Genomic DNA, 23,127 nt, shown 5'->3' with positions numbered 1-23,127 from the left:
CCACCTGCACAGGTTAGTGTTTTGGGCCCAGGATACTGGGAGGAGAATTGGTGGGAAAGAGCATGTGCTGCATCTCCATCAGTTGCAAGAGAAGGTGAGACAGGAAGCTAAGTGTGTGTTAGAGATGATGGAGAAAGGAACCAGAGTGTAAAGGCCTCTTCTGTCACACACAACCTCTTGAATTTCTTCCACAAGTGGAACATCAGTGCCGAAGAATTTTGCCAAAAACTTTCACAGATACCCCTTGACCCTAGCAATATGGTGTTAAGCTGTGCTGGTATTTTTAGATCAGAAATTCCCAATCCTTTTATAATGCCTTGGACCCTTGCCATTAACTGAGAAGTCTGTAGACCATCGGTTGGGAGCCACTGTTTTAGACTTCTATGTTTGATATATTGAGTGTAATACATGGAAGAACCTGATGAATGATATTCCAAATACAGCCAGGCAACAAAGCAATTCTGGATGGAACTTCTGGCACAAAGCCCATTGAAACTGCAGTAGGTGGTCTAAATGTATCCTCTTCATCCAAGACAGATTTGCACTGTTCTGCCCATTTGGATGGTATTGGAGATTGACACCACACAATGAAGCGTTACATTGGTGGAGACATAGGGCACATTTCAAAGTAGTTGTGACAATAGAAATGGTTGAAACAAAATGGTGAAGGTGACAAACAAATTCCCTTTATTGTCATATGCAGAAGTGCAGTGAGGTACACATAACAATGAAATAATTACCTGCAGCACCATTACAGACGCATGGATTCAGACAGCACACAAAACATAAATTGTAAATAAGTAATACGAGATAGCAAGAAAAAAACATGGTCTACAGACAATTGTACAATGGTCTACAAGGCAGTGTGTTGGTTGGGATGAGAGCTAATTTTGCTCGATTTCTGCAAAAGTCATCTCCATGGTGCTGAGATTATGAAAACTGCCCCAGCTGCTGTGCTTCATGCTCACTAATACGATGAACTGATAAGCAAGATTTTGCGCCTACTCCGGGGTTTAGATCTGAGGACTCGTTTTTGATACGGATTGCTGTTGTTTGCTTTTGAGGAGTAGAGGTAACTCTGGAAATTATAGACCAATGAGTCTGACTTCTGTGATGGGCAAATTGTTGGAGAAGATCCTGAGAGGCAGGATTTATGAGCATTTGGAAAGACATAATCTGATCAGAGATAGTTAGCATAGCTTTTTCAAAGGCAGGTCAAGCCTTATGAACCTGATTGAATTCTTTGAGGATGTAACAAAACACACTGATGAAGATAGAGCAGTGGATGTAGTGTATATGGATTTCAGTAAGGCATTTGATAAGGTTCCCCATGCAAGGCTCATTCAGAAAGTTATCAGTCATAAGATCTAAGGAGACCTTGCTTTGTGGATCCAGAACTGTCTTGCCCACAGAAGGCAAAAGGTGGTTGTAGATGGTTCATATTCTGTATGGAGGTCGGTGACCAGTGGTGTTCCACAGGGGTCTGTTCTGGGACCCCTCCTCTTTGAGATTTTTATAAATGACCTGGATGAGGAAGTAGAAGGGCGGCTTAGTAAGTTTGCTGATGGCATTAAAGTTGTGGGTGTTGTGGATGATCTGGAGGGTTGTCAGAGGTTACAGTGCAACTTCGATAGGATGCAGAACTGGGCTGAGATGTGACAGGTGGAGTTCAACACAGATAAGTGTGAAGTGGTTCATTTCAGTAGGTCAAATTTGATGTCAGAATATAATATTAATGTTAAGACCTTTGGCAATATGGAGGATCAGCAAGGTCTTGGGGTCTGTGTCCATTGGACACTCAAAGCTGCTGCACAGGTTGACAGTGCTGTTAAGAAGGTGTATGGTGTGTTGGTCTTCATAAACTGTAGGATTGATTTCAAGAGCCATAAGGTAATATTACAGCTATATAAGACATTGGTCAGACTGCATTTGGAGTACTGTGTTCCGTTCTGGTCAACTCACTACAGGAAGGATGTGGAGACTATAGAGAGGGTGCAGAGGAGATTTACAAGGATGTTGCCTGGATTAGAGAGCATGCCTTATGAGAATAGGTTGAGTGAATGTGACCTTTTCTCCTTGGAGCAACAGAGGATGAGAGGTGACTTGATAGAGCTGTATAAGATGATGAGAGGCATTGATTGTGTGGATAGTTAGGGGCTTTTCTCCAGGGCTGAAATGACTAAGACAGACAGACAGACAGACATACTTTATTGATCCCGAGGGAAATTGGGTTTTGTTACAGCTGCACCAACCAAGAGTAGTAAAGAAATATAGCAATATAAAACCATAAATAATTAAATAATAAGTTAATCATGCCAAGTGGAAATAAGTCCAGGACCAGCCTATTGGCACAGGGTGTCTGACACTCTGAGGGGGGAGTTGTAGAGTTTGATGGCCACAGGTAGGAATGACTTCCTATGACGCTCAGTGTTACATCTTGGTGGAATTAGGCGGCATAGTTTTAAGGTGCTTGGAAATAGGTTCAAGGGGGATGTCAGGGGAATTTTCACACAGAGAGTGGTGGATGCATGGAATGCACTGCCAGCGACAGTGGTAGAGGCCGATGCTATAGGGTCTTTTAAGAGACTCTTAGATAAGTACATGCAGTTTAGAAAAATAGAGGGCTATGCAGTAGAGAAATTCTAGGCAGTTTTTAGAGTAGGTTACATGGTTGGCACAACATTGTTGGCTGAAGAACCTGTAATGAGCTGTAGATTTCTATGTCAGACAGTATCTAATTGTTCACATGATCTTTAGTTTTTTTTCCCTTCTTTTACGCATTGAGTGTTGGTCTTTTATTTTTATTTTTTCATTGGGATTTTTTGGGTTTCCTGCTTTGTGGCTACCTGTGAACAAGTAAGTCTCAAGGTTATAAAAGTTATACGTTCTTTGATAATAAATGCATCATGAATTTTGAAAAAATTACACAATCAGAAATAAGTCTATGATTGTGCGGGAGGTGGTCTCTACTGTTCCCTTGTTGTGGAAGGGTTAAGACTGTGCAGGTGGGTATAAGAACCTGGTGATTTCAGGAGAGAAGCTGGTCCTGAACCTAGTATGGGACTTCAGGCTTCTCTAACTCCTGCCCAATGGTAGCAGTGAGAAGAAGGCATGACCCAGATGGTGGGAAACTCTGATGATAATGCTGCATCTGTGAGAAAGCCCCTCATGTAAATGCCTTTATTGCTGTGGAGGGCTGTGCCTATGATAGACAGGGCTGTTGTCTGCAGCCTCACAATCCTGTGCATTGGAATTGCTTCAGTATATCCAGGACATGATGCAACTAGTCAGGATACTTTCAACAGAGCCTTTGTAAAAGCCTGTTAGAATATCCGACAACATGCCAAATCTCAAATGTGGCCATCAGACAGAGATATCATCAGGAATGGTTTTGGCTTCATCTAGATAACCAAACCGGCTTCTAACTAAAATAGGAAGAAAGGATCCGTTATGTAAAGAGTTAACTAGTTTTATATTTTCTGCTTTGAAGATATAATAGCCAGCAATGGTCAAACAGTTGGGAAAAGCAAGTTCTAATTCTGGGATTTTCTGTTTTTTAATATACATTCAGCTGAAATATCTCAGATTTTGCAGGCATAATTATGGTCAGGCTGACAATGTTTGATGTTATAACTTGGTGAAACTGACAGCAACTTTTGGTGTTTGCATATAAATATAGATTCCAGATGTTCCTTTCCCTCTTCTCACTGAGTGCGTTGTCAAAGTCCTCACAGAGCAAAATCCTTTTCAAATTGCTGAATTGATGAAAGCTTTAACCTCTTTGTGAACTATTCTGGATGTACCAACATTGAGCCATGTTGAATGGAATGTAACAAAATTCATAATGGTGTTCAAAGCCCATTTACTACAGAACAGTGCCCCAACCCAGATAAAGCATATTACGTGCATGAAGTTCAATTTCCTATGAATATTTTTTTACAATATTCTATCACTTTCAAAGTCATATCTCAAATTGTGATTACTACATTTTTACTCTATCCCCATGTGTACAATGTAGAATTTACTTACAGTACATAGAACATTGAACAGTACAAGCCCTTTGGCTCACGATGTTGTGCCGACCTTTTTACCTATTCCAAGAACATTTAACTCTTCGCTTGCACAGAGCAATCCATTTTTTAATTCATCCATGTACTTATCTAAGAGTCTGTTAAATGCCCACAATGTATTTTCCTGTACCGTCACCCCAGGCAGAGTGTTTTAAGTATCACATTGTATCCCTCTATCACTCTGTCTCTGTGATTCCATCAAATTCCATCATAACATAGCACATAGAACAGTATAGCACAGACAGGCCCCTCACCCTTGATGTTGTGCTGATCTTATAACCTACTCTAATATCAATCTAACCCTTCCCTCCAACATCTCTAAGGGACCCTCAGGTAGGCACGTGACTGATAGAAAAAGCATACCATGCGCATGAAGTTCACTTCCCTATCATACACATGCCTAACTAAGAGTCTCTTAAATGCCCCTGATGTTCCTGTTTCTACCACCACCCCTGGCAGCATGTTCCATGCACCCACCACTCTGTGTAAAAAAACCTACCTCTGACATCCCCCGTAAACATTCCTCCAATCACCGTAAAATTATGCCTCCTCATTTTACCCTGGAGAGAAGACTGGCTATCCATTCTATCTGTGCCTCTTTTCATCTTCTACAACTGCAGCAAGTCACCTCCTCATCCTCCTTCGCTCCAGAGAGAAAAGCATTACCCGTCTCCCAAAAGAATTTGTTTTTTTTTTAAAAAACAGGCGCTTTGCCATCTGTGTGCGTTTTTCAGTGTGATTGCCTGCTTAGGTAGCTTCATGGACAGCAGAGATTCACTGCACGACAGAACAAAATCAATATTAGAAAGGAGAATATTCACACCACAGACATCATTACATTTGTGAGCAGTTTATTGCTGAGATCAGCAGTGGGGTGCTGTCACTTAGCTGCTGAATGGAAAATATAACTTATTGAGTAAAATAAGTTATGCATAAAGCAAATACTTGTGGCTACAGGAAAGCATGGGGTGGGAGGGGTGGGCTAGTGATCTGAGTTGGTGGATATGCCTATATATATATATATATATATATATATATATATATATATATATATATATGTGTGTGTGTGTGTGTGTGTGTGTGTGTGTGTGTGTGTGTGTGTGTGTGTGTGTGTGTGTGTGTGTGTGTGTGTGTGTGTGTGTATATTTCTATACAGTCAGTGGCCACTTTATCAGTTACACCTGTACACCTGACCTGCTCATTAGTGCAAATATCTAATCTCCCAATCACGTGGCAGCAGCTCACTGCATTAAATCATCCAAACCTGGTCATGAGGTTCAGTTTGTTCAGATTAAAAACCTGAATGGGGGAAGAAATATGATCTAAGTCTCTTTGACCATGGAATGATTGCTGGTGCCAGGTGGGGTGATTTGAGTATCTCCAAAATGGCTGTTCTGCTGGGATCTTTGATCACAACAGTCTCTGGGGTTTGTAGAGAATGTGGTGAAAAACAAATAACATCTAGTGAACAGCATTTCTGTAGGCAAAAACGCCCTGTTAATGGGAGCAGTTAGAGAATAATTGCCAGACTGGTTCAAGCAGACAGGAAGGTAGCAGTAATTCAGACGCCACATGTTAAGACAATGGTGTACAGAAGAGCGTCTCTGAATGGCAGAGTACTCCTGTTGCCTTGCTCTCAATATTAAGTGTTGGATACTGTTGGGAGAGACAACAAACCTAGGGAAGCCACAATGGCCAGATCTCTGGCTTTGTGGTTCAGAAGGGAAGGGAGGGAAAGAAGAGGAGTGCAGTAGAGTTAGGAGATTTCATCATTAGCAGAGCAGAAAGCAGATTCTGTGGACGTGAAAGGGATCCCAGATGATATGTCGCCTCCCCTTGTCAGGGTCAGGGATGTCTAGGATCAGATCCACGATCCATAACACTAAAGGGGGAGGGTGAACAGCTAGAAGTCATGGTAAATATTGATCCCAATGACATAAGTAGGAAAAAGAGGAGGTCCTGAAGAGAAAATATCGGGAGTTGTGCTGAAAACTGAAAAGCAGGACATCCAGGTTAGTAATCTCAGGATTGCTACTGTTGCTATGTGCTAGAGAGGGTACAAATAGGATAATTAGGCAGATGAATCTGTGGCTGAAGAATTGATGCAGGACGCAGAATTTCAGATTTCTGGATCATAGGGATCTTTTCTGGGGAAGGAATGTCCTGTACATAAAGGACAGGTTATACCTGAACCTAAGGGGGCCAGTATCCTTGTGGGCAGATTTGTTAGGTGGATTAAAGTGATTTGGCATGGGGATGGAAACTGGAGTGATGGGCTGAGGCTGGGCAGTTGGTATACAAGTAGGTGAGACTGTTAGTAAGGACAGACAGATGATAGGGCTAAATTGCAGTCAATGGGATCATTTAAAGTGTAACGGGGGTGAAGATCAAAAAAGGTGATGAATACAGAACTGGAGGTGTTATATTTGAATACACACTGTATACGGAATAAGATAGATAATCTTGTAGTGCAGTTAGAGATTGGTAGGTGTGATGGTGTGGGCATCTGAGTTGTGCCTGAAAGAAGATCATAGTTGAGAACTTAGCACCCAAGGATACACGCTGTATTGAAAGGGCAGGCAAGTAGGCAGAGAGGGTGGAATAGCTCTATTGGTAAAAACTGGTAAAATCAAATCCTTAGAAATAGATGACATAGGCTTGGAAGATGTAGTATCCTTGTGATTGGAGTTAAGAAACTCTTTCATTAGTATGTAGAAGCCCCAACAAGGGAGTGTGTGATACTAGATCTGCTATTAGGGAATAAGACAGGGCAAGTGACAGATTCTCATGTCAGGTAACACTTTGCATCCAGTGACCACAGTACCATTAGTCTCAAAGAAAATATGGAAGGAGGTAGGTCTGGTCTGTGGAATGAGATTTTAAATTGAAGGAAGGCCAATTTTGATGGTATCAGAAATGATTGGGCAAGCATGGATTGGGACAGGCTGTTTTCCAGCAATGGTGTACTTGGAAAGTGCGTGGCCTTCAAAAGTGAAATTCTGAGAATAGAAAGCTTGTATGTGTCTGTCAGAATAAAAGGTAAAGACAACAACTGTAGAGAACCTTGGTGTTCAAGAGGTATTGAGACCTTGGTTAAGAGAAAGAACTAGGTGCAAGTAGGAATAAATGAGGTGCTTATGGGATCTAGTGCTTTCCCAGCATATATGATGAATAAACTCTTCTTGGGCTGCCAGCTGGGTACAGGTATTGATTTTAACTGGTGTTTCAATGATAGACTCTTCCATCTTCATCAGGGATGATGACTAGTCAAGTCTAGTCCGGTGTATATATACCCCTGTCATCTGTTCCTCCTGATTGGTTCATCCTCATCCCATCAGGTTTCCACTGTCCCACCTTGTTCACAGACAAATTCCACTTCTTACCTAGAATAAGACCCTTGTCTTTGATAAAAATTCTTTTTCTCTAATTTGGACCTAGAAAGGATTGTCATTAATCAAACTGGGCAAAGCATTGACAACACAACTAGATCAGTCCTCGCCAAGAGGGTAAATTTCGCTCTGGTCCCCGGAGCTACACCTTATCAGGATTACATTGACAGAGCAGGGAAAGCAATCTAAAAAGTATCATGTAAGAGCTAAGGATAGAGGTCAGCATAGCCTTCAAAACCAAACATTGTTAAAGGGGAGCGACTGGCCCTCCAGGCACTACGGCGAAACACAGCCATCATGATTTTACCAGTGGACAAAGAAAATGTAACGGTGCTGATATCCTCGGACAAGTACCACAGGAATGTCCAACAGATTCTGGACGATTCTGCCTACAGGGTTCTACAGCAGGATCCCATTGGGGAGGGTGCCCTCCACTTTACTGAAGAAATCCAGACTGCCAACAGACATCTGCAAGACACTCCTGCCTCAGGCACCAGTACCACCAAGATTTTAAGGGCTCCCTAGGATACATAAGGAGAGTTTCCCCCAAGGCCTATCGCCAGTGCAATAGATACTCCAACTTACTATCTCGCTACGCGTTTAACAACCACGTTGTCACCCTTTGTTGGGGGCTGTGAGCATCACACCACAATTTTAACTGAGGTTTCAACGACAAACTCTGCCATCTTCATCAGGTATGATGCCTGGACATGTCCAGTTTGGTGGTATTTATAGCCCCATCATCCATCCCACCTCATTGGTTAGTGCTCATCCAATCATATTTCCACTGTCCCACCTTGTTTACAATGGGGCAGGTAGTGTTGGGGAAGCAGGTTGGCTGCAGAAAGGACTTAGGCCGATTCGGGGAAGGGACAAAGAAGTGGCAGATGGAATATAATGTAGGGATGTGCATGGAATAAAGGCATGGACTATTTTGTAAATGTGGAGAAAATTTAAAAAATCAGAGGCATCGAGGGACTTGGGAGTTAACTTACAGTTGAGTCAGTGGTTCGGAAGGTAAATGCACTGTTAGCATTCATTTCCAGAGGACTAAAATACAAAAGCAAGGATATAATGCTGAGGCTTTAAAAGGCTTTAGTGAGACTGCACTTGGAGTACTGTGAGCAGTTTTAGGCCCCTTATCTAAGAAAAGATATGCTGATAATGAATAGAGTCCAGAGGCGGTTCATGAGAATAATTCTGGGAATATAAAGGTTAACATCTGAGATGTGCTTGATGGCTCTGGGGCTGTCCTTGCTGGAGTTTAGGAAAATGAGAGGGGATCTCATTGAAACCTATGGAATATTGAAAGGTTTGGATCGAGTGGACGTGGAGAAGATGTTTCCTATAGTGGAAGAGTCTTGGACCTGAGAGCACAGCCTCAGAATTGTGGAACGTCCATTTAGAACAGAGATGAGGAAATATTTCTTTAGCTAGACGGTCGTGAATCTGTGGAATTCTTTCCCACAGATGGTTGTGCAAGCCAAGTCATTGGCTACATTTAAGGCAGAGGTTGACAGGTTCTTGATTAGTTAGGGTGTCAGAGGTTATGGGGGGATGGCAGGAAAACGGGGTTGAGAAGGATAATAAATTAACCATGATGGAATGGTGGAGCAGGCTTGATGGGCTGAGCCCTAATTCTGCTCCTGTGTTTTATGGTGTTCTGGTTTTATGGAATGCAAGACACAATGAACCTTGAAGTGGATAGGTTACAGCAGCAGAAGATCACAGACATGCACTCAGTGGGCACTTTATTAAATACAGGAGTTACCTAATAAACTCGCCACTGAGTGTATGTTTTAGTAAGGAACGTGAGAGGAGTCAATAGAACTAATGGAGGTGTAATCTCTGTCAATGAGGAAAGTGACATGTGATCTGTGTCTGAGAGAGTGTAGGTGTGGTCATTGCAAATGAGGGGATTGAAGTTGTGATCTCTGTCAATATCAGGAGGAATTTAATGGTCTTTAGCAATGAAAAGAGTGCAGGTGTGATCTCTGTCAATAATGAAGGCCTCAGCCTGAAATAGCAACTATTTGTTCCCCTCCACAGGAAGATGCCCAAATTGTGCGTCCCTTCAGTATTTGATGTGTTTTGCTCTAGGTTTCCAGCATCTGCAGAATCTGTTGCTTTTACGAGGAGTGATGGTCTGCTCTTTGTTAATGAGGATTGTGCTCGTTGTCAATTGGGATTGTTCCCTTTGTCAACTGTGGCCAGGTTTGAAGACAACAACAAGATGGTGGATGAACTGGCCGTGTGGCAGCAATAGGAATTCTGCAGAAGCATTTGGGCAGGTTGGGAGAACGGGCAAAGAAACTGCAGATGGAACACACTTTTGGGAAGTTTGGGTTATACACTTTGGTTAGAAAAATAAAAACATAGACAAATTTATAAATTGAAAAGAATCCAGAAATTGGATGTGCAAAGGGATTTGGGAGTCCTACTTCAAGATTCCTTAAAGATTAATTTGCAAAGTCAATAGTTATGAAGTCAAATACCATGTTCATATTTGGTTCAAAAGGACTATAAGTATGAAATCAAGAATGTATTGCTGAGGCTCTAGAAGGCAGTGACTGACCACATTTGTAATCTTGTGAGCAACTTTGGGCCGTGTATCTGAAAAAAGATGAGCTGGCCTTGGAAATGGTCCAGAAGATGTTCAAAAATTACATCAGGAATGAAAGGTTTACTGTATAAGGAGTGTTTGATAGCTCTGGAATGAATAGAATGGTAGGTTTCAATGGAGTTCAAAAGGATAAAGGAGGATCTCATTGAAATCTACCAAACACAGAAAGGCCTGGATCGACTGGATATGAAGAGATTGTTTTCATTTGTAGGAGAGTCTAGGGCACAGTCACAGAATAAAGGGACGTCCCTTAAAAACTGAGATGAGGAGGAATTTTTTCATTCAGAGGGAATGAATCTGTGCAATTCATTGCAAGAGGGCTGTGAAGGCCAAATCATTGGGTGTTATTTAAGGCAGAAATTGATATGTTCTTGATTGGTAAAGTGGTTAAGTGATGGGGAGAATGGGTTTTATTAAAAAATCAGTCACAATTGAATAGTGGAGCAGACACAATTGGTCAAATAGACTAATCCTGTTTATCTGTGGTCTTATGAAAGTGTGACCTCTGTCAACGAGGAGAGTGAAGGTGTGGTCTGTGTCAATGGAGGAGTGATGAAGATAGGAAGATTTGTCAATATCAATGAAAGGAATGAATGGACAGGGAAAACTGAATGCACACTGTTTATACTGCTTACTGTTATAGAAAGGAAGTAAGGACTCCTGTAGAATTAGGGGGAATGAGTATGAATATTGCACTCAAATGGATCTTGCTATTTCTGGACTCTATGGACCTATGTTCTCACCTTGGTCTGGGCGAGGGTTGGTGGTTATGGATTGCGTTTATCTACTTAAACTCCAAAGCTTTGTTTATTGTCTTCTGAAAAATAATAAATGCAAGTTTCCCCTGCAGCAGTGGAGCATCTACTGCAGTGAGATCCATTCAATCATCATCTCATATCAAAGCAAAGTCAACAAAAGGGATTTCTCTCAATGACTGAATCTAAAGCATACAATCGGTGACACAATGTTATCACTGCACACATTGCAAGACTTCCTTGCCAGATGACACAAACCCTCAGAGTACAGAATTCTTTGCCTTAATATTGATTTGAACCTGATGTTGACATTCCTGAGCAGATATAATTTTAGAGGAGTAAAGCCAGAAATGATTCAGAAAATGAGACTTCTGAGCTTGCACTCCCCACATTATCTAATGGTTTCTGACCACCATTATCTGTTCATAAATGGCAGGATCCCATCTTCATACTCAGGTGGACAGAAAGCATCCTATGTGATAATTTCAAAGGAGAAATGGGAAATTAGCTCCAGAGGCCCAAGCAAGGTTTATTCTTCAATTAATATACAATTCCTACATTAGGAATATGGTGTTTATCACAGAGTCATAAAAAAATACAGCGCAGAAACAGGGCCCTTCGGCCCATCCAATCTGTGCCAAACAATTTGAATTGTTTACTCCCATCGACCTGCACCTGGACCATAGTCTTCCATATCCCCTCCCATCCATGTATCTATCCAAACTTCTCTTAAATGTTGAAATCAAAATTGCATCCACCACTTGTGCTGGCAGCTTGTTCCGCACTGTCATGACCCTCTGAGTGAAGAAGTTTGCCCTTATGTCCCCCTTAAAAATTTCAACTTTCACCATTAGTCTATGACATCTAGTTGTTGTCTCACGCAACCTCAGTGGAAACAGCCTTCTTGCATTTACCCTATCTAAACCCCTCATAATTTTGTATATCTCTACCAAATCTTCACTCAATCTTCTATGTTCCAGGAAATCAAACTCTAACCTATTCAATTTTTCCTTATAACTCAGGTCCTCCAGTCCTGGCAATATCCTTGTAAATTTTCTCTGCACTCTTTTAATCTCACTTACATGTTTCCTGTAGTTAGATGACCAAAACTGTACACAATATTTCAAATGCTTCACTGACGTCTTATACAACTTCAACATAACATTCCAGCTCCTGTAATCAATATTTTGATCAATGAAGGTCAATATGCCAAAAGCTTTCTTTACAACTCTATCTACCACTTTCAATGAATTATGAACCTATATTCCCAATCCCTTTGTTCTATCATACTATCCAATGTTCTAATGCTTACTGTGTAAGACATCCGTAGGCTGGTCCTCCCAAAGTGTAACACCTCACTCTGGTCTGCATTAAAATCCATCTGTCATTTTTCAGCCCATTTTTCCAACCGGTCCAGATCCTTCTGTAAGCTTTTACACTCTCACTTGCTGTCCACTACATCCCCGACTTTGGTGTCAGCTGCAAATTTGCTGATCTAGTTAACCACATTATTATCCAGATCAGTGATATAAATGGCAAACAGCATTGGACTTAGCACTGATCCCTGTGGCATTCCACTAGTTACAGGCCTCCAGTCAGAGGGGCAACCATCTACTGCCACTGACGGGCTTTTGCTCTTAACATATCTGTAGAAGCCCTTAGGATTCTTCTTCACCTTGAGAATCCTCATGCTTTATTTTAGCCCTCTTGATTTCTTATTTTATGTGTTCTCTTGCATTATATGTGTTTTCATATACTCCTCAAATAACTCTTTTTTCCCCACCTGCCTATACCTGCTATGCAGCTCCTTCTTTTTCTTAACCAGGGCCTCAATATTTCTCAAAAACTCAGATTCCTGAAACCTGTTATCCTTGTCTTTTATTCTGACAGGCACATATCAGCTTTGTACTCTCAAAATTTCAACTTTAACGGTTTCCCATTTACCAAGTACTGTACACCTTTGCCGGAAAATAACCTGTCCTCATTTGCAATTGCCAGGTCCTTTCCGGCATGATCCAAATTAGCCTTTCTCAAATTTAGAATCTGAACCCAAGGACTAGATCTATCCTTTTCTATAATTACTTTGAAACTAATCACGTTATGATCTTTAGATGCAAAATGTTCCCTTACTCAAACTTCTGTCACTTGCCCTGTCTCATTCTGTAATAGGAGATCAGGTATTACACACTCTCTCCTCAGGATTTCTATGTACTGATTAAGCAAACTTTCCTGAACACATTTGACAAATTCTATCCCATCCCGTCCTCTTACAGTATGGGATTCCCAGTCAATAAGTGGAAAGTTAAAATCACTACTGTCACAACCTTATGTTTCTTTTTTTTTATTAAGTGCAATCGTGAACAATAGCCAGATCAGAAATGCTGATCAAGTCAACTAGTTCCCAAAGAGAACTCTGATAGGCCAATCTGATAGTTCACTGCTGCTCAGCGATAGAACGTAAAAAGATCATATGTACAATTAAGAAACAATCTGCGATCTTTCTGTACAAATTTGTTCCTCTAAATCCTGCGGACTCATGGCTGGTGTCTAATCTAGCCCCATTAACCAGGTCATACCTTTCTTATTCCTCAGTTCCACCCATAAAGCCTCACTAGACGAGTTCTCCAGTCTGACCTGACTGAGTACTGCGGTGACACTTTCCCTGCTTAGTAACACCATCCCCTCCCTTTAATCCATCCCGCTCTATCACTTCTGAAACACAAGAACCCCGGGGTATTGAGCTGCCAGTCATGCCCCTCGTGCAAGCAGGTCCCACTAATGGTTACAATATCATGTCTAAGTGTTGATCCATGCTCTGAGGTCATCCGTCCGCCTTTCCTACGATACACCTTATCCATCATACTGCTGTTCATGGGCGGTCGCTGTGTGTGTATTGGCGAGCATATTTTTATTTATTTTATTCAGAGATGCAGCATGGAAACAGACCCTTATGGCCCAATGAGCCCCTGCCACCCTGTCACACGCTTGTGACCAATTAACCTAGTAAGCTGCATGTATTTGAAACGTGGGGGGGAATCTGGAGCACCCAGGGAAAACCCATGTCACTAGGAGAACATAAAAACTCCTTACAAACTGTGATGCTAACTGCTATGCCACTGTGACCTTTTCCTCTCATTATGATTATGAGCACACTTCCAACATGCTGAAATGGCTGTCAGATGTGTTGGAACATCTTGACATCCCATTTCTGGTTCATTTCTGTTTAAATTCCACTACTGAGTTGTCCATACAACGTAAGCATGCAATGGGTGTCCTGACACAAGTCACTAATCTGGAACTGGGCTTCTTCATATAATGCATCACCTATTTGGTTGGCACCTGAAGAAATGAAGGCTGAAATCCAGACCAGGCTTCACCCAACTGGAGATTACTTATTGTCTTATTTGTTGGACTCAGGTATTTTCTTACCTGAGGTGATTGGTAGACTAAGATCTGCAGGCTAGCCTACTGAATTTCTGGTACAATGTTGGCAGTGTGTGAGAGAGACCCTGATTTCAATGCTTTTGAATGCTTCATGTAAAAATTTGCATTTTTGGGTCATCTCCATCAATGGAGCTGCTTAATTCCACAGAACCATCACCCATCACCGATCCCAGGATGTCCTCCCACTATTTTAAGCACGAACTGTATGGCAACATTTTAATGATTGTACCCGGACTATTTATTTCTTTATTTAGAGATGCAGTGCACAATAGGCTTTATTGGCCCTTCGAGCTCTGCCATCAGGAACTCCCAATTTAGCTCTAACCCAATCACAGGACCATTTACAATGACCAATTAACCTACTAACCAGTACATTTTTGGGCCATGGGAGGAAACCGGAGCTCCTGGAGGAAAGCCACGCGTTCCATGCAGAGGACGTACAAACTCCTTACAGGGAGCGTTGGGATTGAACTCCAAACTCTGAGGTGTAAGACTGCTGTGCTAACCGCTATGCTACCGTGGTGTCCCAGTCATGGTGAGGAAGGACTGGTGTGTATTGTGTGTAGCTGAGTGAGAAGGGAATGGGATCATAATAATTAAGCCTGCTGTACTAACGAGATGTGGTACAGTATTTACTCAATATGCCAGCAACCAAGCCTCTAATTACACCAGTTATTTCTTCATTCTATTGGCAACTTGCTTGTGATTGTTAAACTTATGATTCTTAGAAAGATTTTCACTCAGATAGCTGGATATAATGACAATCCAGCTAAATCTATCAATCGAAAGAGAAATTTGTCCCCGCATGTATTAGGCTTGCTGAGAATTATTATTTTATCATTATTTTCTTTTCCTTTCAGTGGGAAGAAATCAGCGGAGTGGATGAACACTACATACCTATTCGTACTTACCAGGTTTGCAATGTGATGGAAGCCAGTCAGAACAATTGGCTGCGGACAAATTGGATTCCACGGAATTCTGCTCAGAAGGTCTATGTGGAACTTAAGTTCACTTTGAGAGATTGCAACAGCATCCCTCTTGTATTGGGTTCCTGTAAAGAAACATTCAATCTTTATTATATGGAGTCTGATGAAGATCACATTGTCAAGTTCAGAGAAAGTCAGTTTGTGAAGATTGACACCATTGCTGCAGATGAAAGTTTCACTCAGATGGACCTGGGAGACCGAATCCTTAAGCTGAACACTGAGGTCCGTGAGGTCGGACCAATCAACAAGAAAGGATTCTACTTGGCCTTTCAAGATGTTGGTGCCTGTGTCGCTTTAGTGTCAGTGCGAGTCTTCTTCAAAAAGTGTCCTTTCATCACCAGGAACTTGGCTATGTTCCCAGACACGGTGCCTGGGGTGGACTCTCTGTCTCTTGTGGAGGTGCGCGGTTCCTGTGTAAATCACTCCAAGGAGGAGGACCCACCCAGGATGTATTGCAGCACTGATGGAGAATGGCTAGTGCCAATAGGGAAGTGCCTGTGTAACGCTGGATATGAAGAAAGAGGAAGTACATGTCAAGGTAACAATTATATAAGTTATAATTTGCAAAAAAAACTCCATCAGCAAATTGAAAAGTTTTTGAACTGTTTTAAGAACTGTGTTATCAGTTTCAACAGATATGCAGAGTTCGTTCTGTTAAGAAGGGAACATTAATACACAGAACTGTTCTGTTTCACCCTTGCTGTTTCATAACAGCTGACTTTGCTTTAGTGCTTCCAGCGACATTTTAGGTCACTTTTTAAAATTAGTTGCCTGATTGCATAAGCTGAGAGAGAGAAGAAAAATCAGTTCTTCAATAATATTGTGGAGGTAATTCTAGGTCACATCTGGCATTCTCAAGAAATTCTAATTACTCACGAATGGGATTTGTGAGGTCCAAAGAGCCTGGGTAAGAATGACAGGAGTGTTATTGATTCTTGAGAACTGTATGAGTTGAGTTCCCAGAACTATCTTGGGACTTAAAACACTTCTCGGCATTAAATACTTTGAAGTTTTTATTTTGACATGGTTAAGTGTTTGCCTTTCATTAGCCTTAGGCAAGGTAGTTCTTTAATAATCGAACAGCAACTTCAAAAACTACATCATTTAATATATTTTTGAGACATTATTTTTTTTCTCAAAATACCATCATTACTTGATTGTTTTAGGGTAAATATCCACTTCTGCTGGAAGTGCTATATCTGTGACATATTAATGCATGTGGTTAAGGTCTGCTTCATATTAAGCACATACACCATCAAAGAGGGGAATAAAATGGGTAAGGATAGGATTAGTGCAACAAGGGCTGCCTGATGTTCTGGATGGAATTGGTGGGCTGAAAAACTTGTTTTCATGCAGTATCTCCCTTTGACTGGATGATTATGACTCAAAGTACAGACAAACTGACAAGGCAGATATCTAAATATCCATGGATGGTAATAGATTCACTCACAACAAAGCAAAGTACCATTGACATCTGGCAGATTTACCCTTATCCCACTTCCTGATGAAATAAGTGCAGTTTATTATAAATGTTTGGAGAGTTAAACTGAACACACTGTCAATTTTCTAATGGTATTTGAATAAGGAAGCAGCACATCATACAACTGCACTGGATAATTATCCACTTACCGACTCTCACCCCTTATTATTTACGACAATCGCTTTCCCAAAACATTTTAACCCTATATCTCATTTCTTTCGTTAGTTGATGGGATTTGTATAAGTGACGTGAAGAGTGTAATTGAGGGTGTTTACTCTATCCTCGTCAGCACATTCATAGGAGTCCCTGTAGACTGGTTAGCTTTGAGAACTTTATCTTGCAGCCTTTTCCATACCAATTCCTTCCATTGGCACAGGAACCTAAAACCTGACACACTGCTGGAACATTTCATTGGATGATTGCTGTCCAGTATAGTTCTAAAAAATCTGGACATAAAATATGATTCCATGACTATTATATTTTACAAACATCTTGTATATATGTTTATGGGTATGTGGGGAGATATATGTCTATCAAAGGAAGTGTATGGCTCTCCTTCCTTCCACTAGCCTGCAGGTCACCCTTGGGCAAGCTGTAGTACCTGCTTAGCCCCTTGATCAGGGCCATGTGAAGTCATGTGAACAGCTGGTGTATATCACAATTCCTGGTTCTGAGAGCACTGACACCAGGCAGACAAGCTCTGAAGAATATTGGTAAGAGCTGGGGTAAAGGCACTGCCCAGAGGGAGGCAATGGCAAACCAGCAAACCACTTCTGTAGAAGAATTTGGAAAGAACAACATGGTCACGGAAGGACCATGATCGCCTTCAGCGTAGGGCATGGCACTTAATGAACAAACAAATATATAATTATTGAAACAACAACACACACAAAATGCTGGTGGAACACAGCAGGCCAGGCAGCATCTATAGGGAGAAGAGCTGTCGACGTTTCAGGCCGAGACCCTTCGTCAGGACTTTGACAGTGCTTCTCCCTATATAATTATTGAAACTCGTACCTTATGGCAATATCAGCATAATTTTTAGAAACATCTCACGTGCTTGATACAGATTGTGTTACTTCAAAATGTAACTCATATGAAGCATGCAGCCATTTTTCTTACTCTAAGACAGTTCAATATTAGTGGTGAAGTAAGACCATTTCACATGATTGAAAAGACAATGTTGAAGGCCTGAATCCCTTTACAAGAAATTCTTAATTTTAAGAATATTCAAAACACCACTGCCTATGTCCAAGCTCACCAAGTCCTTTTCAACAGGCTTCTTTCAGCTCAATACTATGATGTATGCAACATCTCGCTTTTAAAATTCTCAAGCTTGTTAGTAAATCTAGAATCATCACTCCCTACTCTAATTACTTCCATCACACGGCCTTCAGGCATATACACTTCTTTCACTTCCGCTCCCTTGTTTTCCTGGGTTTTAATCATTGCACAACTGCCAACCATACCTTCAGGTCTGAATTTCACTCCTCTTTCTCTCTTCCTCTTCAGCTCTCTTTCTGCTCGTAAGATGCATCTGACAACTTATCTCCTTGACCAAGCTTTTGACCATCTATTCTAAATTGTTATAAGGCTTGATGTCAAATTTTGTATGCTTGCACCTTTGTGAAGTCCTTTGGGATTGATTGTAATATTGGAAACACTACCTAACTGCAGGGAGGAGGAGTACTCCCAGCATGGTGCATGTGGCCAGTGCTTCTTAATCTCTAACTGATCGGCTGCAAATTGTGCAGACTGCTACAATGCAGCCACAAAAATCTCAGACTGTGTGTACTAATTCAAAGTCTGGCTGTCTTTGGATGCTCCTGACATAAATCGTTCGAGTCCAGACAGCAGTTAGTTATTTGATAAAATCCTTAAATGAGGGATGGTATTAAAGTAAAAATCATTGCTTACGGCCATGTCGATCATCATCATTATGTCCCAGTTTAAGGCCTTAATGAAGAACTCTGGCATTGCAGCTATCCCTCAGTCTTACAGTGGAGAGGCATAGGCTGGGTATAGGGTTCTGATCTGCGGTCTCTTCCGACTGACCAATCAAAATTCTCCTAACTTAGCCATTCTTACTCAATTGGGCTGCCCACCTTTTAAAACACAAATGTGAATCATATCATAATACTGCTGTTTGTAACACAGCACTGATAGGGAAGGAGATGCAAAGAGATTATCAAAGTTGTTTATTATCTTATTGATAAGTACATGTATGCACAGCTACAATGAAAATCTTACTTGCAGCAGCATCACTAACACATAGCATATAAACGGCAGTCACAGGAAAACCTTGTATGAAACATAATTTAGGCTGGATTTTTACAAGAAAGGACACAATTAGAACAAAAAAAGAGGAAAGGGAATAGAAGTAGGAATACTAAACATAGAATATTTCTAATTTTAAATTCACTTTTAAAAATTGTGCTGAAATCATTAGTTAATATTAAAATTAATAGTCACCTACATAAAAGAATGAAAGAAACAAATGATTTTGGGTTTGCAGTTCAGCGGTGCTGGGGAAGGTGAGCTAATGTGCCGATTACAGTTTTACTATGGGCTTATCACGGTAGAATTCAACCATGCGATGGGCTCAAGGCAATTTGTGCTGCTGCATGGTCCACACAGTTGCCCCTCTGCACTTGGTGGACATGAATTGAGTCTAGGGGTAAGTCTGGGGTGATGTGGGAGAATCCCGGACTCACTGGTTGGACAGATCAGGTCTCATTCTGGGATCAGAAATAGGTGGGAATTGAAGGTCATGGGCAGTTGGGGACATTTGAAGTCAGAGTGGGCAACTTGGGCTTGAGCCATTTGGAAAAGGGGTAAGGAAAAGAAGGTGTCTGAGTGGGAATTGTGCCCTTCCTTAGGGGGCAGCAACATTGATGTTTTCAGAGCACCCAGTTGCTTTTCTGGGCAATGATCAAAATAATCTGGCAGTTACGTTTGACAAATGAGTTGTGTCATCAGTCCACGTACACTTCGTGACTGCAAATGGTCAGATGAATTCCCAGAATGATTGTGATTCAACCTGGGCACTGTAGCAAGTCAGAGCCTCGATATACAAATGTAAAATCAGTCTTCCATGACCATACCGAATGGAACAATGTCCCATGTTTTCTTATTCATTGTCTGAGAATTGTTAATACAAAATTATTTTGATATCTTAGCCTTGCTTCTCTTTCTGCATCCTCAGTATGATAACTGATGAACCTGCAAACGGTTTATAGACTCTTAACCACTTTAAGGGGGCACAGCTCACAAATTCCTGAGCAGGGGTTCTGAACTAGTTGCTGTTAAATGATTTGCTGATGCGTCAGTGTTAAAGGTGCAGTGCTCAAATTGCTCTTGGACTTCATGTGGATTGGAATACTAAATGATTGAGAAGCCAACAATTGCAGGCAGGTGGAGAGACAGTGCCAGGGAATGTTAATTCTTCCCAGGCGAGGTTCACAGAATGATGCTAGTTATGAGGCCCTAAAGCAGCAGGTGGTGAACGGCAGCTTTTAATCAATTTGATCTTATTTTCTATCATACCACCCTTAACAGCCACTTAAAATGCACACATACACATAAACCTGGGTTAAAGCAACATTTTGCTGCTCTTGATTCCCGTTGTAATGTTGGGTCTGAGCTGGGCCAGTGCCAACTGTGAAGGAGAAACGTGTCACCTATTGGACAGTCTTCTCCGAGATGTGTCTGAAGGATACATTAATGTAGTACAATTGGAGGGGATAGAAGCTTTCAATGGCTCAGCTTATATATGGTGATAGCTCAGACAGTGAGCTTGAGCCCATTGAATGGTAATCATTAAGGCAAGATAGTGAAATTAAAAGTTCGAAGTTTGTACTTACTGTACCTCCTGTACCCTGTAAAGTGGCTATTAAGTGTAGAACTTATGTAGGCTCCAGAGAATATTATGGTAGCTTTTATCTTTCTATCATAGATCTTAATTCATTTAGGATGGGCTTGTTCTGTATTACATAACACAGTGCCTAAGTGTGAACTTGGTTGAAATTTTAAAACTAATGGAAGTAACTGTAAAGACAATATGGTTACGTATATTCTGATATGTCCCTTAAACAACAAAGTTGCTACCAGCTCAGAAATTTAACTCCGTTTTCTTATTTATTTCCTACAACACCACCTGCTACATCTCACAAACATTTTCAAGGGAGACTGCATGATCATGTCAATGTGCCAGTCATTCGGAAACACTTCAGGTGTAATCCTGACCTCTGAGAACTGGTCGCACCTGTTCAGATGCGTCTGCATGGAAATATTTCAGGTTGCAAGAAGATGTAACAAAAATTGTTCTTTCAGCTTGTTGAAATTACAAGCACACAAAAAAAAAACATTCACAGGTGTGAGCCACTTCTAGAATTCTAGGCATCCGCAGTGAAAAGAGGAAGTGGGAGACAAACTTGGTCAGATCCCAGCAAACTGAGTCGCCCATTCTGCTCCTTGATTTACCATTGATGCTGGGTTAAAAAAAGACGGTTTAGATGCACTTGGTATTTGGTCCACTGCTTAACATCGAAGAGGTTTAGCAACACCTTGTAAACCCATTTATTTTCACCATGTTTAAATAGTGGGCACTTCACATATTGTACTTTCTAGAACAAGTTAACTGTTTTGTGACGTGTTATGGGAAAAGGCTATCAAGTGGACAAAGAACAAGATAAAAAATCTCTTATTGAAGTGTAACAACCCCATTAACTCCTGGGACTTTCTGCCACTCATCCAGTCAGAGAGGAGCATTGAGAGCCTCACATCTACGCACTGGGAGCTCACCACCAAGTCAGTTATTTCTTATCCATTCTTCCATTCTCTACTCTGACTCCCCTCTTACCTCTCCTCTACTCCAGACCTGCCTACTGCCTCCTCCTGGTGACCCTCTTCCTTCCCTTTCTCCCATGGTCCACTGTCTTCCCCTATCAGATTCCTCCAGCCCTTCGCCTTTTCCACCTATCACCTCCCAGCTTCTGCCTTCATTGCCTCTCCCCCACCTACCTGATGTCACCTATCATCTTCTATCTTGTACTCTTGCTCCTTCCCCCAGCTTCTTATTCTGCCTTCTTCCACCTCCTTTTCCAGTCCTGATGAAGGGTCTCGACTGGACACATTGACTGTTTATTCATTTCCATGGTTTGTTGAGTTCCTCCAGCACTTTGTGTGTCTTGTTCTGACTTAGGATAATTTAGCACTAGAGCTGCCTTGATAACAGTTGTTATGATTGAACAAGTGAATTGTTTGTAATTTTTCAAACCTATTTCTAACCCTTAGTATTAATATTCCTTTATTTAAAATATTATCATGTTAAAGTTGGTTGAAACTCTACTTTCCAGAGTAATATTCCCCCAAATGATTTCTGTCTTCATACAGAATTCATCTTTAGCTGGCCTCTCGATCTCTCTGACCTATTTACTCAGCCAGTTGTTTCTCAAAGCCTTTTGCTAAGATCACACCATTTGAATGGCCAGTGCATGAAACTGAAGGGTTGAATTCCGTGTATATTCTGTCAGTCCACAAGATTTCATTTCCCAGCATTTCAGCTTTCCCAAAAGTTCATAAATTTCTCAACTGCACTCACGTAATGTCACTTTGTACTCAAAGCTCCTTGGCGACCTTTTGCCAGGATTGCCTGACTTCAGCCGTGAAGGCTTTCCATGGCCCCTTTGTTCAAAGAACTGAGGTCCTGAGGGCACTGTTCTCCACTGGTCTGTCAAGGTCATTGTGAGCGGCTGACAGCATTAATCCCACAGCCCTCTAGTTATCACAATAGATTACTGGAACAGCCTGCTTCAAGCTGTTACGTGGAAAACCTCAGATGGGATATCGGGCGGCATGGTAGCAAAGCGCTTAGCGTAACGCTTCACAGCACCGGCTGTAAGATCCGCGTTTGGTTCCCACTGCTGCCTCTGCACTCTCCGGGTGCTCTAGTTTCCTCCCAAATTCCAAAGAGGTTCAGTTAGGGGAAGTAAGTTGTGGGCATGCTACATTGAAGCCAAGAGTGTCGTGAAATCTGTGGGCTGCCCAGAACAATCCTCACTGATTTGATTTGATGCAATATGACATGTTTCACTGTATGTTTCCATGTTTTGGTGTATATGTGACAAATAACACTAATGTTTATCTTTATGGAGCACTGCAACCTCAGTATTTATGGGACTGACAGGTGGTGTTAAAAGACGAAACGTTACCACTTCACTGCCAATGAAAGGTGTAGTGTGTCTCCTTGGCAAGTTGTGCTTCAGATTAGCAGAGACGAGCCGTGTTTACTTGGATGTAGCTGATGTAATCCCGACAGTTGACAAGGCCTGTCGCATGCCCTTGTGAATTTGTTTATGCTGAAGTAGTTTAGATTTTGT

The 23,127-nt window shown here is 41.5% G+C and overlaps 1 protein-coding gene across 3 annotated transcripts in view; it reads left to right on the top strand.

Moving 5' to 3' along the window:
- epha3 (eph receptor A3) overlaps positions 1–23,127 on the top strand; it is a 272,018-nt gene that overhangs the window by 46,590 nt on the left and 202,301 nt on the right. For all 3 annotated transcript variants that reach the window (XM_073045101.1, XM_073045102.1, XM_073045100.1), the window contains exon 3: positions 15,142–15,805. In XM_073045101.1, coding sequence (XP_072901202.1) covers positions 15,142–15,805 — 664 coding nt within the window. The remainder of the gene's footprint in view (positions 1–15,141; positions 15,806–23,127) is intronic.

The sequence above is a fragment of the Hemitrygon akajei genome, chromosome 5 (assembly GCF_048418815.1).
Source record: "Hemitrygon akajei chromosome 5, sHemAka1.3, whole genome shotgun sequence".
Classification (NCBI taxonomy): domain Eukaryota; kingdom Metazoa; phylum Chordata; class Chondrichthyes; order Myliobatiformes; family Dasyatidae; genus Hemitrygon; species Hemitrygon akajei.
This window is presented reverse-complemented; position numbering and strand designations above follow the sequence as displayed.